The sequence below is a fragment of the Struthio camelus genome, chromosome 10 (genome assembly GCF_040807025.1).
Source record: "Struthio camelus isolate bStrCam1 chromosome 10, bStrCam1.hap1, whole genome shotgun sequence".
Lineage (NCBI taxonomy): Eukaryota > Metazoa > Chordata > Aves > Struthioniformes > Struthionidae > Struthio > Struthio camelus.
In genome coordinates, this window is record NC_090951.1 from 8208315 (window position 1) to 8225879 (window position 17565).

Sequence of the window (17565 nt, forward strand, 5' to 3'; positions counted from 1 at the left end):
TCCTCCCCTTGTGCTTTGCATGTTTTCCATCTGCTGTCTGCTTTGGGGCCTCCCCATGGCAAAATCTGTGCTGGACAGTAGGTCAAGTAACGTTAAACGTGGTGCTAAACTACCAGTTTCACCCTAACTGACACTCAAGTAAGAATAGAAATGTCACACTGTTGAGTGGGAAGGCTGCAGTATGGTACTGAGCCTCCTAGTTTCTGGAGAACTGTTTAAGGACAGATTTTTCTTTATATAACATTAGTATTTACAGGGAGGAGTATGTTTTAAAGAATGAGGAATAAAATAGCATCTCTTTTCTGATTTTTGTATTCATACAACTACCTATGAGGGTGATAAAGGTACCAAAAGATCACCTTTGCCATCTTAAAAAAGGGAATTGAAAAAGCAAAGGGATGAATGATCAAACGAACTTCATATTAGAAAGACTGAGATGACTCCTGGACTGCAGAATACGAAGAAGTTGTCTGTGCTGTGTGAGGCAGCATTTATCTTCTGTGTCTCAGCGTGGCTGATCTGAGAACGCAGACAACAGTGGCTCCATGTAAATTCCTTTCATTGACCATGCAAACAGTAGTTCTCAGGGCTGAATGGAATCTTTTCCCATGCTCATAGGAGATTTCAGTCTAGCTATAAATTTTGCTAAAGCTCATTTAAATGTCTTACTGCTCTCTCAGACATTGTGAATTTGTTTATAAATCATCCATATGAATCATCACTTTGCTCTTTTAAAGAAACATAAAGCATCCACTACAAAACTGTAGAAAGGAGCAGCTATGAAATATTTTTAAACCTACTGAGCTGTAAGCATAAATGATCTGTACATAAAAATAAGTGAAATAAAATCTTAATTGAAAAGTCTGATTTATTTATTTTTGTAATTAAAAGCTGTGCTTTTCAGAAGTAAACACTGTCAGCCTGTCTCTTTTCCCATTAGAATTGATTAAGATTTCACCAACATGGCATATCCGAGTCCTAAAAGCCGGATTCATGACACCTAACTGAAGTGTCTGAGTTAGAAGAGAGATTTCTTCGGTTCCCTGTAGAGTCAAATGGAGGGAAACAAGAGCCTCTGGAAAGTGCTGGAATACAAACACCTAGCAAAGCATTTTGTGCACATGTGTGTACAGAGTGGGTCCATTCAGGTTTCTGTACATATGCTTAAAGCTGACACTTGTCTGAGGCTCCACGCAGTGTTTACATTGGCACACACTAGGGCACTGGAGCAGGTTCATTTGTGCAAGTACTTGGCTTTAGAACAACATTTATAATCAGCAGTGAGAACAAGGATGATGACCTCCTTTATCCACTCACTAGTGGTTTAATCCCCACTTTTTCCTATTTTCCTGAACTTTAAAGTGTTGTGCCCTCAGTTCTTTGATTTCTTTAGTCTCTGATATTATTATATTAGGTCTATTATCTCTATTGTATCAACTTTATCAATATAACCCAAGAAATTAAAGCAAAACTAGTAATGCTGATGAAGCCTAGTTCATGGTGCCTCGTCTTTGAATTGAATATTTTTAACATTACTAAATGCATACAAGTACGTGGAAGTATTACCTGATTTGCAGAACTGCTAAAACACTATCTTAACATATTGCTTGGATTTCTCTTCTTCAGATGCTCCTTCCTGTGTGGACTTCTTCACTTGGTGTCATTTGGTACCCCAGCATGGTGTCTGTAACCACAAATTTTATGGCAAGCAATGCTGTAAATCATGCACAAAGAAGAACTGATAGCAAAATGTTATATGAGCCCTCCGGTGATAGGACTCTCCAAATTATGCTGGAATTAACTTTACTTTGAGGCAGGACATGGGGCTGCATAAACCACTGATAGAAGAGATATATTTTCCAAGGGAATGTCTGAGGTACAGTAAATGGATAAATGTTGAAAAAGGAATGTTTCTTGTTTTTTCTTTACTTGCTGACCTCACTAAAGTACAGGGTACTATGGATCACTTGAACACTGAGACTCAAGGGGCAGTTCTTCTTTCTTTAAAAGTGTCATTTTGCACTGTCATATGTTATGAGGAAGAAATTAAGGCAAGGAAGGCTGGCTAATATGTAAGAACGCAAAACAAAGGAGATTGGGAGTTCCAGGAGTAAAGTTACAGCGTGGCAGCATGACAGATGGCACTACCAAAAGTGTTTCCTTTCATATTTTTTATGATAATATCCTTTCAGAGTAAGGAAGCTGTTTACTACCACTTTTACAGGAAAGACATTCAAATGGCTGTTGTTTGGAGAACACAGTGTCACATGTGTGACCACAAGAAGTAAAAGGTGCACTATGACGATATATGGTGCTTCTCTATTATACTTGCTGCTGGAAAAGCAAGTTTTGCATCATGCTAATGCTTTTATTGTTTTGAAGAATTCACTTTCTGCTTTGTGTACAAACTCAGAGGTGGTTAACTAGCAACTTGAAATGTATTCCTAGAAATATTCAGCATTAGAACATTGGGACTTTTAATATTTCTGTGTGTTACAAACAAAATAGAATTTCACATTTCAACTAACTCAAGGAACTCAGATTTATTGAGCTCAGCAGTTATGTTTTCAACTTTCTAAGCTCATTAGATATAACTTTAAAATTTAAACTTGATATTTTAAAGTAGTTTTTTCTCAGAAGGTAGGTTGTTTGAATGCCAAGTTGCTGAAGAATGTCTTCTTTTTAATCTCAAATCTCTCTGCAAATTTTGATTCATCACTTACCCAAAGGAAATGCCAAGAATATGACAGTATATTAATTCATGACAAACTTGTCTAAATAGTTATTTATTCATACAGGTGATATGAAAAAAATTCAAAAAAAAGATTTACTCTCACCAAATATAAGTCAATTTTTATACATTCTCATAATACTTCACTTCAGAATCCACCAGCAAACAAAATAAATGTTGTAAACACAATGATATTTGTAATCATTTAGTATCAAGATGTTAGGTGACACTAGATATCAAATGGTACAAGTTAAAAAGTTTCTTCATTGAAAAAAAACCAACAACCTATTTGCCAAAACCATTCTGAGACAGAGCTGTGTCCTACTGTAATTTTCTGGGGAGTGGCTATGAGGGACATATTTATCTAATTCCACCAAATCCTACAATTTCTTTTGATGAATGTAGCCCAGTTTTACTGCTTTTTAACGTATTATTTCAGTGTAAGATTAGCCAGCTCAGCACTAATGCCAGACAGTGGTCAGTTAAAATTAGCAGTTCCTTTTGGAACAATTTAAATGAAAAACATACAGTCTCTGATACTTCTAAGAAATGATGATTGGAAACATATCTCAACCTAACAAGCTCTGTCTTGATACTGGACATTGTATAACGATAACCTTTTTCTAGGAAAACTACAAGGATTTTTTTGTTTTGTTTTTATAATTGTGTCCTTTTTATTATTATTTGATGTAAAATAATTAATTTATTAATGCATAGCTTTTCCTTTATATTTCTTCGCTCACTTAAGTGGCAACAACTGAGAAGATAAAATGGTAGTGTCACAAAGTATGAATTATGGTGTAAAAAAAAAAACAAAAAATATAAGTGTAATATTTAATTATTTTATAAGCTTTGTAATAAAATACTCTAACGGTTTCATTATATTTGGAATTGTAAAATTCATGAATAAAATATGGAGATTATAAGTAAATATCAAGTAATGTAAGTGGTATATGCATTTATTTGCATATGGGTTGATATCCATAATATCTTTAAGTAAAACATTATTCTATCCTATTTTCTTCTGCTATGTAACTGTCAAATGGCTGTGACTCTGAACCTACCCGAATTCTGTGGAGTGGTAGCAACAAAGGCTGCCCACAAAAAAGGCTGCCTTTGGGGCAATGGAAATACAGATACCACAGCTAAGTGTGATCTCTCTGCCCAACCATGCCCTTACCATTCAAGTTTTGTAATGGGTTAATATGGGTGGGGAGCCCTCACAACAGTGGATTTGAGTGTTAACAAGCCACTAGGATGAATGGGGTGGAGGTCATTCCTTAAAGGCGCTCCAAGCCAGGCATATGTACTAAGGTCATGTGAAACTTCTCTACTTTGGAAGGTCCCATTATACTGGTAAGTGTGGAATGCGCTGCTGGTTATTCAACAGAATAAATATACTGTAGTTGCTTTTTAAGAGCAGAAGATGTTTCTCATTTGAATGACTACCCTACCATTAAGCTGGTTTGGGCTGTGTCCATTTCAGGCACAAAAAGACAAAATGGCCATAACTTACAGTTTTATTTTCATAATAACACAAAAACTAAAATACAGTTGCCCCCCCCCCCCCATTTCTGCAAGACAAAACTGACATAACTAACCGGTCTCTCCAAAGACACTGGGAAGCTCTGTGTCACAGAACCAGCACAACTGCCCCCTGCATGTATTTATCTGTAAGGTGCTTTGCAAGTTAAGAAGCCTCTTTCAACCAAGCACTATGTTTTACAACCTCTCCAGTCTGCCCAGGGATACTTAATTTTTTTTAAAATGACTCAGATTAGAAGTTTCCAAGCCATTCCCTCGTACAGACTGGTAGGGACTACATCGCATCGCTGGATCATTTTGTATATATGCTCTCTAACATACTGGCAACTTGTCCATTCATTCACCATCAGGCGGTTCCCTAACAGCAAGCTACATGGAGTATGGCTGATAGGCAGTACTGAGTGTACTTCCGACTTCCAGTATAATCTAGTAAGCAGTAGCAAATAATAGATTAGTCTGCTCCTGAATGACTCCCAGTAAGTGTTCTGTTGAGCATGAGCTGGACTAGTGATTTAAATAATTAATATGCCTGTACAAGAATTCAGGCTATAAACTGCTTGGTGTTCTGGGCTAGAATTTTGGAATTAAAATGAACTGACAGTTGTCAGTGAATCAGAGTGTTGGAGATGGTTGTTGAAAGAAGAAATACTGCATAAAAGTGTGCTATTGTGCGGTTGGATCAATCCCAAGTCTGCAACTATTTTTTTGCTGAGCCCTCACAACGATATTTGGTATACAAAGCTTGGCAGTTTCCAAGAAGTATATTGCTGCAAGGCTGACTTTATAAAGCAGAATGGGGTCTTTTCACAAAGGAATATCTCTGTTTCCTGTAGTCAGATTTCATCACTAGATAAAGGATGTATCTGCCTAAAACTCAAACAGATATTTAATGAATGGCTTGATTGTGTAAATCAAACTCAACTACCTTGGATGCCCAGAAGACATGAAACGTTGGAGACAGATGAACATTTCGCTGCATGTGGTTTTATGGTAACATGATCCACATCCATACTTTATTTTTCAACAAATCCATTTCAAAAGCATCAATAAAATAAATTTTAACATTTAGAACATTTAACTTCTATTATTTAACTTGTATTATTAACATTTAGAACATTTAACTTATAGAAGGCCAATCCTACTCAAATGATTGTGGTCTCATTGTGTACAACACTGTATACACGTCATGAAAGGCTTACAGTCCCAAGTGTGTAACAAGAAACAATAGGAAAATAACATGTTAACAGTGAGATCACAGTGATTAGGAGAAAAAAAGTGTTGCTCATGGCTCACTGTCTGTCTGGATATTGCAGAACATTTCAAAGGAATCTCCATGCAGATAAGAATTGAAAGAGTGAAATATTGAGGAACTTTATCATGACTCTTTTTTGAAAGCAAATGTTCAGCATTACTGGTCTGAGAGGACAGTAGAGGGGAAAGGCAGCAGGGAAGCTGGGATACAAGTGGAATGAATCAAAAATGAGGTGTGTTCAATGCTGAGTCCTAACAGAAGATAGTGACTATCGCTAGAAGAAAGCAATAAATATGAACCATTCAAACGGTTAGCCTGGCAGTTATCAAGAACTGCAGGACTGTGAGTTTTTGGCAAGACAGTAAGTCCTCTTTCCATCAAAAAAGTTCTGAAATAAGGAGATACAGCTGCTAGAAAATATCTTGAATTCCTCCCTAGCCAATCTTATATGAACATCAGCCAAATCAAGCTGACCTTCCTGTCTACTTCCTGCACATTGTGCACCACTGTCATAGATAGTCTCAGTTCCCTGTTCCTCAGAGGCACTCATGGCTAGGGCTGGAAATCGTGTACTTTGGGATTTATCTCCTGTCCAAGTTCTTCAGCTTGTAACTTACAAATAGTCCTTGATTCCCATGAGCACAGGCAGTGACAGACTGATAATGGGGCCACATGCATTTGCAGGCACTTCAGATCGTACAGATGCTGGTTAGTATTTACAGCATTCCTATTGCATTTTCCATGGAAAGTCACTGTATTTGCCTTGGCTAGGGAGAATCAGAAACACGCTCTGCCCAAAGAGCTTGCCTTCTGACCAGCCAACACACACTTAGCAGGGCTAAATGAAGTTGTTGCACATTCTTTTTCCAAAATGTCTGAATATCAGAGATGGGCAGAACTAGAGCTGGAACCTGAATTTCCTCATGTTCCCTGAAGAAAAACATCTATTATAGGACCTATACTTCAAATGAATAAATATTTTATATACTTTGTGCTCAATGATAAAAACTATTCAGTCACGAAGAGACTCTGTTTTAATTTCTGGATTCTACCTATGGAGGCACATAGCTAAACCCTAACTTTCGAACTTATTTTCTAAATCAAGCCATTGTCAACAGACGTCACCCTTAACTCTGCATTGTGTACTCACCAGGATTTAAGACAGTCCCTTATCATCCCTTACATGACCTGGGTTGCCAAGCATTAATTTGTTATGGTCTTTTGTGATAATGCTCACTAATCCTTTCATAAAACCATAGGAAAGCTAACACAAAAGCTCATTCAAAAAAAATATGAAAGGGTTTATGATAGAGGTGTTTACTCATGGAATTCTTACCCTTGGAAAGCAAACAGGTTTCAGAGGAAAACATGCACAAGAACCCCCGCTTTGGGATCTTCCCATTCTGCACTTCCCCTTCTAACTACACCATGTTATCTGAATTAGGTTTGTCTAGTATGAAAAACTAATAATGCAGACATGCCCCCTAAAGCAGGGCTCTCCTGCTCACGCTCATGTGCTTCCACCAGAAATTTGGACCTCTACTAGGTCTATTTAGATTACGATTCAAGATGACTGCAGGATTCAGCAATTGCTCTTGTACAAAGTACTTAATGCCTCTCTATAATGCCCGTTCTGACTAACTTCCATCGGGCTTTTAGCATAGTAATGTATTCCAGCCACCCTGGTTCCTCATCTCAAGCACTGCAGGAAACTGGAAAGAGACCCAGGATTCCCGTAGGGTTCAAATGGGGGGGGGGAGGGGGAGACACGGGACACGAGACACCCTGAAAACAGTAAATTTTCCTTCCATGAAGAAAGATGAGAGAAAATTCCATTATTATTTTCCCTGGATAAAGATATAACCAGGTCTCACAGGAAAATGTCATTCCAGTGCCATGTGTTCCCCAGAGCATTAAAACTCACATTTCCACATTGTAGATTCAGTGTAACTGTTGAGCAAGGAAAAAGTAAATCAGCTCTCTGTGTATCCCTACAATGCACCACCAAAAATTTTCTAAGTTTATATAACAAAATGCTTTATGGTTTTCATTCTGGGGGGCTTTCCACAGCTGAAAAATAATTTTTTATTTAAAAAGTCAGAAGTTTTCTACGTTATATTTTTACTACCCGAACAGATGACCTCACAGATTTTTCCCCAAATGATACAAATAGATGAATCCTGCAGAAAAGACAGTGCTTCTAGATTATTAATAGTGTTAATGATATGTCAGTATTTATCCACAGGAATTGGAAGCAGATTAAATTTACACATCATTATTCCACTCTCCAAAAAGATACTCTATTTCTAAGCTCATTAAAGGAAGTTTAACTTTCAGATAACTTAATTTAACCGTACAGCACTCTCCATTGATAGATAATATTTTAATGGATCAGAACACATCATTTCTAGACACTGACATTGCCTGTGAGCAGAAAGGCTATTAGCTCTTTTTTAAAAATATACTGTGAACGCTAAGTTGCACATTAGTACCATGACTTATTATTGTCTCTGCTGGTGTATGGGGAAAAGTCAACCAACACAGACAGACAATAACAGGCTGGAAACACAGCTCTCCAATTGAATATAGCATATACTTCAAAATGTATCATTTACCACAATTTAATTTTGAGGGTTTTGGTGTCCACTTCTAAAACACTAGTTGCAAAACCAAAATTGCATATCAACAAACTGGGACAGCTCCTTTGAAAAGCATTCAGTTATTGTGTGAGATTTTAAACTGGTATATGGGCTACCGCGATATGCATCTACATTACATGTTCTGAACTTGAATTGTAGTTGTGTTTTGTGGCCAGTTAACATCTAATGCTGACATTTTTTCAATTGCAATGGAAGTCATAGTGAAAATTGTGGACTTGTAGCTAGTTTGTTGTTGAGAAAACAGTACAGTTGTTTGATCAAACGTTGTAAACAGTCTACTAATCTGTAGCTAGACTAGACCTATGCTACACTATCCAAGAGTATACTACTGCGGCTCTCAGGAAGCTGATATAAAACACACAGCTCACTAAGACACGTTTAACATCTGGCACATTCATCAGCCATTTTATTTATTCCTTAGCACAGTGATTCTACACTCAGACTTACACACTTCTGAGAATCCTGTTCAGTTTCACCAGTCATCTTGCTGGAGCTAAACAGAGACCTGGTGTCCATGGCACAAGGCAGTGCAATAGTCTACTTCTCAGCAGCAGTAAGAACTTCATGGGGTAAGCAGCCAAGAAGCCAGAACTGCTTATATAACAGGAGCAGCTTGATGCCAGAGCTATACATTAAAGTTTGAGATTACAAGGTTTCTGAGCTTTGACCTGTTGTGATCAACAACTGGAAGGCTGAAGGGAGGCCAAACTGATTGTTTGCTACATGCTACACGCATTGCATTGCACTGAATTTGAGCCATGCTTCACTGCTCCTGCTGGTCTTCAGCAGGGGTCAAGAATGGGTTTTTCATCTTGATGCATAACTTGGAAACACAAAATGGAAGGGAAGCTATCTTCTGACCGACAAAAGGCAGATATGAGATATGCTGATAGACTTTTGTTCTTGGCTAGGGTGATTTGCTCACTCTTTTTACACCCACTGCTAAATGTACAGTCAAGAAGAACAACGCTTTCCCAACCAGTTAAGATCATCTGGACATTTTCAAATACACTCTTAGTATTGTTGCACATATTCTAACCTCTCCAATAATCTTCCTGCGAATTACTAGGTTTTAAGTCTTTGACCCTTCATATCAAAATTACTATAAGGTGGTAGGCAGTGTTTTGTGGCTTCTGGTACCTGGCTGGGGAAGGAAGAGGGAAAGAGAACTCAACAGGAGACACTTTTGGTTCATCCTGGACTTTACACCCGTGACATGATAGCCCCTGTGGTCAGAAACTGGATTTGATACACCAAGTGATACAGCCCTTTGACCATCTCTCTAGTTCAGTATATCTCTGTCCCCTCCTTGATTAGTGTGGTTAAAAGGTTAATTTTATTTGGGGCAGGCATCAGCTCTCACCTCATGTCTGCATAGAGTCTAGTACAATGGGGCCCTCTTATTCACCGATACTGGCAACAGCATTGATCTGCTGACAGATGGTGACTTAAAGGGATGTTACAACTCTTACTCTTCTTTTAGGTCAAAAGAGTTATTCCTCCATCAAGGCACATGCTAGAAGTATCCCAAACTGTTCTTATCCGCATAAATAAATAGAGGACTTAGATCTTCAAGGCTGTTAATCTAGCTCTTTTTTTTAATATGAGCAACTTAATTAAGCTGAAAAAAAAGATATTTCATGCTATAGTTAGAGCAATACATTTTTATTCAGAAAACAGCCAGAGTGAAGTAGTTTCACCAGCTTCCTAGATGACACAATCACACTTTGCTCAAGTTAATGATGGAGTGCTTCAAGAACTGGGTTATTCTTGGTGCTGGCATTTGTAAATGCTCTTCCCTGATCTCATTAACCTTCTGAACCTCATGCCTACTGGATACCAGCCAGCATCTTTCAACTACCAAAGGACTCATTGAAACGAGAGCTTACACCTTAATTTCCAGATTGTGTAACTGTAATTCACTAACTATATGAAAGAGGGATGCAAGTAGTGAATTTGTCCTTTTAAAAAATGTGGGTGATTAAAAAATAAAGTTCCAATAATGTGAGACTCATGCTGTCCTGAAGCCTTCAGACATTTTGGCACATAGCTCTGTCTCTCTCAGACAATTGCATCCCCTTTTTCACTGCTTCTCTCCTCCTGCTCCAAAGCTCCACCCCGAAGCCATTGGGGGATGGGGAATAGAGTCTGTTGTGAAGTGTCTTGGGGTAATCCACTCTGACAGGGATCTATGTTGATTAAAAGTTATGGCTTTGGAACAGTAAAGCTCCCACTGCTGTCCATGTATAAGTTGCTGCTTTCCATTTAAACTTTAACAGTCACATCTAATCAAGAGAAAATAAGGACATTTTTATGAATTCCATGAGAAAAATTCCCCTCAGGTGTAGGTTGCATGGTTTGATCAGCTCCAGTATCATGTTTTAGCATTTCATATTAATCCCACAGATTCTGAGCCAAGAATGCTAGCTTTCATACTCTTCTGATGGCCAGGCAAAAACATTTTTGTTATTACTCCAGCTAAATTTGCAATATGCAAATTAAGATTTATGGCAAATGAAGGCCTGAAACCATGCATTTATCTTCATGTGGAAAAAAAATCATGTACTTGCAAGACGCCAAAAAATACCAGAGCTGGGCAGAGAACAAGCAAATTACAACTCCCAGGAGGCACTAGAGAGCTGTACATCAGCATTTTGTGTCCTGATGACAGGAAACAAACTATTTCACAGTCTAAGATTTTCTGGAAGAAACTGGCTTGACCTAGCCCCTAGACCGAAGTATCCCATTTCAGTGTTTCCAATAGAAAATTGTTGAACTGTCAGGTAATTCTAAGTTTTTCAACAAAACTAAACTAAAAGAAAAATTACTGTTTTATGGAATGTAAGTATCCTGTTGAAAACACAGTGATGGGAAAAAACTGATCTAGTACAGATAACATTTATATTCCTTGTTATTCACCCATCCTCCCCCTTGCTTCTCAACATACGAGCAATTAATATCATTTCCAGCCCTGTGCTGATTCAGCTTTCCTGCAATTACATTAAGACAAAGAGATGAGATGCTGCATATTCCCTACCTCATGCTTCTGGGGTAGTACAGAGTAACACAAACCATGGGATTAAGCTTCAGAGGTGCTCTACAGAGATGCATTCCTGTGTGGTCTTATTCCCTGCTTTATATTCAGCGTTACTGAAGACAATGGGATGACACAGGATGAGAGAGAGATCCATGCACACTTTCCTTCATAAGTCAGGGTTTCCAGTGAAAAGCATTGGAAAACCTATTTACATGCCTAAAGCTCAGCTCAGCCTGAGCCTTGGGGTCCCAGTTTTATCCCAGTGAGAAGTGATTTCCCTAAAGCTAATGGAGTCATAACCATACAAAATCAGCAAGTACAAGCCAAACTCAAATCATATCTGGTAGTAAGGACGATAACAACGTGAAGGATGAACGGCATCAATTTTTTCTGGATCTATCCTCTCACACACAAACCGCAATTTCCAGTTTCTGGAGTCTGCTTTGCCTCACTCCTTTAGCTTACTGGAAGAACAAACCAGCCTTAGTTACAAACAGACAGTCTATCCTATTCCCCGTTTTTACCTATCATATATAAATATCCCATAGAATCTGAAAAACTGGTGACACAGGGACACAGGATTCAAGAAAGACTTGGACTTAATCAACATAAATACTTAATTCTGCTCCTTAGACTTTCCCACAGTCCTGGAGACAAAGGGGACTTCACGTCTGGTACCTGTGACTGGGTTCTCTGAACTGAGACCTTGCAGCCGGCACCTGTATCTGCTCTGGCTGATGACAGAGTGCTCTCCAGCGTGAAATCAGGGTATGGCACAGCAGTGAACGAGCTGCCTTTCAGCAAGTGGAGAGATATGTGTGTTCTTAGACAGCCACCTAGTGAGCATGATGAGGAAGCAGAGCTGCAAGAAAATTTACTGAACTCTTAAGGGAGACAGGAGTTACACTGCAAATATAGTGCTACAATTAGTAACGCATTTTCAATGCATTAGCAATGATTTTTCTACTCCAAGCAAATGCAGCAGCACACCAGAAATACTTTTGAATTACTTAGCAGTTGTGAATCAAGATTCCTCATTACTTTTCGATTCTAAAAATGAACATTTGGGAGGGAGTTTAAGACTATTAAAGAAGACGTATCTGAGCATCAAACGGATTTCAAAATTATGCTTAAGAACATGTATATGTGTATGTGTGTATGTATATCTATAGATATAGAAATATACATCTTCATCTCACCTGTTTCTTAGGTACCAATTTCTGCATCTAAGCTCTACTGTTAATTAAAAATTCTTACACCGTGCAATACAAAAAAAATGGTCAAAGCCCAAAGGGAGAGATCCTCAGAAATGCCCCTGGGAATTCGCATAAATAGTCTATTTCACTGGCATATTTATATCCTAACATTTCTGCAAACTTCAACTTGAAAGTGACTGTGAAAAAAATATCAAGCCTTGTAAGTAAATTAAGAGAACCTGGGCCCTGGTTCATGTAAGGAATAGTCCTTGCATTTACTTTGTGTGTATGTACTAAATTCTAGGGCTGTGAAATCAAAAAAAAAAAACCCACAAGTGTGCTTAGGTATGATTTTTGAGTTTGTCTTTGCAAAGTTATTCCAGGGAGACCTCCAACCAAGTTACACAGTTACGGTTTCATACCCATGTTAGTGTTCTGAATACCACTCCTGGATGTTCATAGAGCCACAGCACGCAACTTTATCCTCATGAATGTGCAGAATTATAACGAAATGGCCAGAGTTTGCACCTCGTAAGTCCAACGGTTACAGATGAACCAGTGCTCGCTAAATTGCTTTTGCTGTGAAAACCACTTATAAGACGAAAGCTGCCAGATGGTCTCTTTTTACAACAATGATCACTGAAAAGAAAATTTAAAAAAAAGATCAGCTGAAATGAAAAACTTAAAGACTTGTGGAAAATATTATCAGAACCACATTTAGACATTGTCCAAAGTTTCACCTAATATTAATATTCCGTAAATTTACTGCAGGGAGGAGAGTAAGTCGAAGAAAAAATATTAAACCAGCTGATGACAATCTGTATGGGATGCTGTAGAATTGCTAGGCAGAATTTACTGCCTTCCAAAAATCAGGTACAGAGAACTGTCACAGCTGCAGATCATGTCAATCCTAAACCACTGCTGCAGCCTTTGATTCATAGTTTCTTTGTTTTTATAGACTTATGTTTGTAATCCCAAAGTCCAACAATATAATAATATGCCAAAAATAGCTGTGTTTGCTTTTAATTCCTCTTAGAAACATCAGCTCTACATGCCTAATTAAATATCCTCAACACACACACATACACAAAAATTGCAAGGAAAAAGACATCTCCCTCATGAAGGCCAGATGATTTTAATTAGGTCTCACTCTAACCTTCTTACTGTCACATGGCACAGCTTGCTAGAAAACATTCAGTCACGCTGAGATTGCATACTGTGGTCCAGGCCTCTCCTTCCCCTTTCATACAGGCTTCCCCATTTTTGTCCTGATTTCTTTCCATTAGCTAGGAATTTACTATTATCCAGTCCTCAGAACTCAGGTTTTGAAACTCCCCAGACATGTCAGGGACTGGTGCTATTTGCTATTTTTTTTTTCTTTTACACCTCAGGAAGAGATAGCCCATGCATAGGGCACGCTTTTGCATAGAAGAAATTCAGTATATACACAAAGGTTTCACACAAACCTGTGGAAGAGAAATAGTATTTATTTGCAGAATGACAGAATGGTTGAGGTTGGAAGGGACCTCCGGAGATCATCTCATCCAACTCCCCTGCTCAAGCAGGGTCCTCGAGAGCACATGGCCCAGGACTGTGTCCAGATGGCTTTTGAATATCTCCAGGGAAGGAGACTCCACTACCTCTCTGGGCAACCTCTTCCAGGGCTCTGTCACCCTCACAGGAAAGAAGTTTTTCCTCAGGTTCAGATGGAACTGCCTATGTCTCTGTTTGTGCCCGTCGCCTCTCGTCCTATCACTGGGCACCACCAAAATGAGTCTGGCCCCATCCTCTCAACACCCTCCCTTCCGATACTTGCACACATTGATGAGATCGCCTCTCAGTCTTCTCTTCTCCAGGCTGAACAGGCCCAGCCCTCTCAGCCTTTCTTCAGAGGAGAGATGCTCCAGTCCCCTCACCATCTTTGTAGCCCTCCGCTGGACTCTCTGCAGCAGTGCCACGTCTCTCTTGTCCTGGGGAGCCCAGCACTAGACACAGTACTCCAGGTGAGGCCTCACCAGAGCTGAGGAGAGGGGCAGGATCACCTCCCTCCACCTGCTGGCAACACTCTGCCTCATGCACCCCAGGATCCCATTGGCCTCCTTGGCCACAAGGGCACATTGCTGGCTCATGGTCAACTTGTGGTCCACCAGCACTCCCAAGTCCTTCTCGGCAGAGCTGCTTTCCAGCAGGTCAACCTCCAGCCTGTGCTGGTGCATGGGGTGATTCCTCCCCAGGTGCAGGACCCTGCACTTGCCTTTGTGGAACTTCAGGAGGTTCCTCTCCGCCCAGCTCTCCAGCCTCTCCTGGTCCCTCTGAATGGCAGCACAGCCTTCTGGTGTGTCAGCCACTCCCCCCAGTTTAGTATCATCAGCAGACTTGCTGAGAGTGCACTCTGTCCCTTCCTCCAGGTCATTGATGAATACACTGAACAAGATTGGGCCCAGGACTGACCCCTGGGGGACACTGCTAGCCGCAGGCCTCCAACTAGACTCTGCGCCACTGACTACAACCCTCTGAGCTCGGCCATCCAGCCACTTCTCAATCCACCTCACTGTCCACTCACCCAACCCACACCTCCTGAGTTTCCCTATGAGAATGTGATGGGAGACAGTGTCCAAAGCCTTGCTGAAGTCCAGGGAGACAACATCCACTGCTCTGCCCTCATCTACCCAGCCAGGCATTCCACCAGAGAAGGCTATCCGATTGGTCAAGCATGATTTCCCTTGGGTGAATCCATGCTGACCACTCCTGATCCCCTTCTTGTCTCCATATGCTTAGTGATGACCTCCAGGATGAGCTGTTCCATCACCTTTCCAGGGATGGAGGTGAGGCTGACAGGCCCGTAGTTTCCTGACTCCTCCTTCTTGCCCTTTTGGAAGACTGGCATGACACTGGCTTTCTTCCAGTCCTCAGGCACCTCTCCTGATCTCCAGGACCTTCTCAGGATGACGGAGAGTGGCCTAGCAGTTTATTCTGAATAGAGTTACAACCCCCTTATCCTCCCACAAACACAACCAGATCTGCTCCCAGCCTAGCACAAGAATACAAACACACATCTCACTGCCCATCTCACAGGGCACTTCAGATTAAATCCTCATGGCCGCTGACCATAAAGCAGTTTGCTCCTTCCTGAAGGGATATCAGCAGAGGGAAAGGGGGCACCACCACTGAGAGAACACATCCTGGCAAGTTCAACACTTCTGCTGTCTTCCACCACTAACCCCAGTTTTCCTCTCTCTTGCCTCTGGGGAGGAATTTGTGCCATAGCGCTGTGGCGTTCTGGGCCACTGCAGAGACGTGTGAGATAGGCACCTTTCAGCATCTCAGTTCCAACTCAGATGTTCAACAGGAGACTTTGGCATTAAATAATTGGGGAACTTCTAAAGTACAGTCCTGACCATCCCCTCCCCCACCCAGCCATACTTACCAACAAGTACTAAACTTTATACTGCATGAGAATGATATAGATATCCAGTTTGCTCTAAGTAGGTATTTAGAAATGTTTCCGAAATAATACAATAATTTCATCTGCTTCAATACGACAGATATTGGTTATCACAATTGTCAAGGTCCCTTAATCTGTTCTTGTGTGATTTCTCCTTTCTTGGCCTTGAATGTTTTTAGGCACAGGGTTTTCTTTTGGGGTTTCTGGTGCATTATGGGTTCAAACATGTCCAGTGCCTAAATGTCACAAGCCTCATACTGGGCTGAACAACTGCTGTTTACTAGGAAACTTTATCTGCCATGTCAAGGGTTCATTCTAGATCTTGCAGTGACTTTTGAATTGGTGTGTGTGTGTGTGTTTTTTTTTTTTTAATGCCAAACCAGGGAGTCTGGTAAATTAAAACATAAGAATTTTTGTGCCAGGACTTCTGTTCATTTGTTTGATAATTTGTTTAATGCTGTTGTTCTGCCATATAGAGTGAAAAAAGTAGGCAGGAACTGAAAGATCTTTGGCTCAGTCATCAGGAGACCAACTATTTGTGGCCCCTAGAGAAATATCTGACTTCCCATATGAATGACTATTAAGCTGTGTCCCTCTTTTTTTGGTTTGAAAATAGGGTAGAACTTGATTGAAGATCTTTGTGATCGTGGGTTTAACCTATAATAATTCTGGGTAAATATCTCTCTGCAGTTTTCTAAATTAGAAAGAAATTCTACCATTCCCTCTGGTGAACTATCCCTGTAAATGTAAGTATGGTATCCCCCAAAGCTTCTGGAAAATACTCTAAGAAGTAGACTAGCAAAATGAGAATTATGAATTCTCTTGTCGAGGACAGCTTGGTGGATGTTTATTGCTTCAAGACTATTAACTACAGAAACATTCATTTTAAAACTTTCTAGATCTGTTGTAAAACAGAGCTTGGATTATTATGTTGTTTCTATCCTTGATGTATTAATTGGAGTTATTCTGTTTAAGTTTTCAAGGCATGCAAGAACATGAAGTTACAGCTGAAGCTGGCGAGAATTTCAAGAATGGAACTACTAAAAAGTCACCTCTGATGTCACATCAAAGTCATTTTATGGGAATAACATCGTAGATCAACATACAAAACACTCTCAAGCATGCAAAATTAGACATGTACTGGAAATGATTTCACTCTACTTTTACATTTTCAAAACTGATATGCTGGCATAGAATGGGACAGAGTAACCCATAGTACCAGGAAAGCATATGTTTAGATCTTTAGTATATTTATGTGAATGTTTGTGTTATCCTGTGAAAATTAGACAGGCAAGAACACAAATTTCACTATTAATATTTGCTTGAAACTTCTGACAAATTCACCTGAGCCACAACCAACCAACATTCTGCAGTGTGTGCTTGCAAAAGATGCTGTGCAGATATGACTGCCTGAGAATCTTTGCAGAAAGCAAAGTTTCAAAGACATCTCAAGAATAAAAGATACCCCCCCACACACACACAAAAACACGTCTGTTGGATGATTTCCTTGCAAAGACTCATTTGTTCCACTTTAGTGAAAACAACTTTGGGGAGATAAAGCTGTTAGACTCTTTTGTGGAATGGGAGAAATGTTGACCCATCTGAGAAACGGAGATATACTTACTGGTTTAATAATGTGACATGGATTAACAGTATGCTTGCACTGATGTTTCCACAGAGCTCAGATGAGAGAGCCAAC

The 17565-nt window shown here is 39.8% G+C and overlaps 1 protein-coding gene across 4 annotated transcripts in view; it reads left to right on the top strand.

The window, feature by feature from the left end:
- ADAMTS18 (ADAM metallopeptidase with thrombospondin type 1 motif 18) overlaps nucleotides 1-3676 on the top strand; it is an 82630-nt gene extending 78954 nt beyond the window's left edge. For 2 of the 4 annotated variants that reach the window (XM_068956221.1, XM_068956223.1), the window contains one exon: nucleotides 1627-3666. In XM_068956221.1, coding sequence (XP_068812322.1) covers nucleotides 1627-1742 — 116 coding nt within the window. In that variant the 3' untranslated portion in view covers nucleotides 1743-3666. Of the gene's footprint in view, nucleotides 1-1626 lie in introns of all 4 variants that reach the window. The other 2 variants (XM_068956224.1, XM_068956222.1) reach the window with 2 other exon arrangements.
- The last annotated feature ends 13889 nt before the right edge of the window (nucleotides 3677-17565 follow it).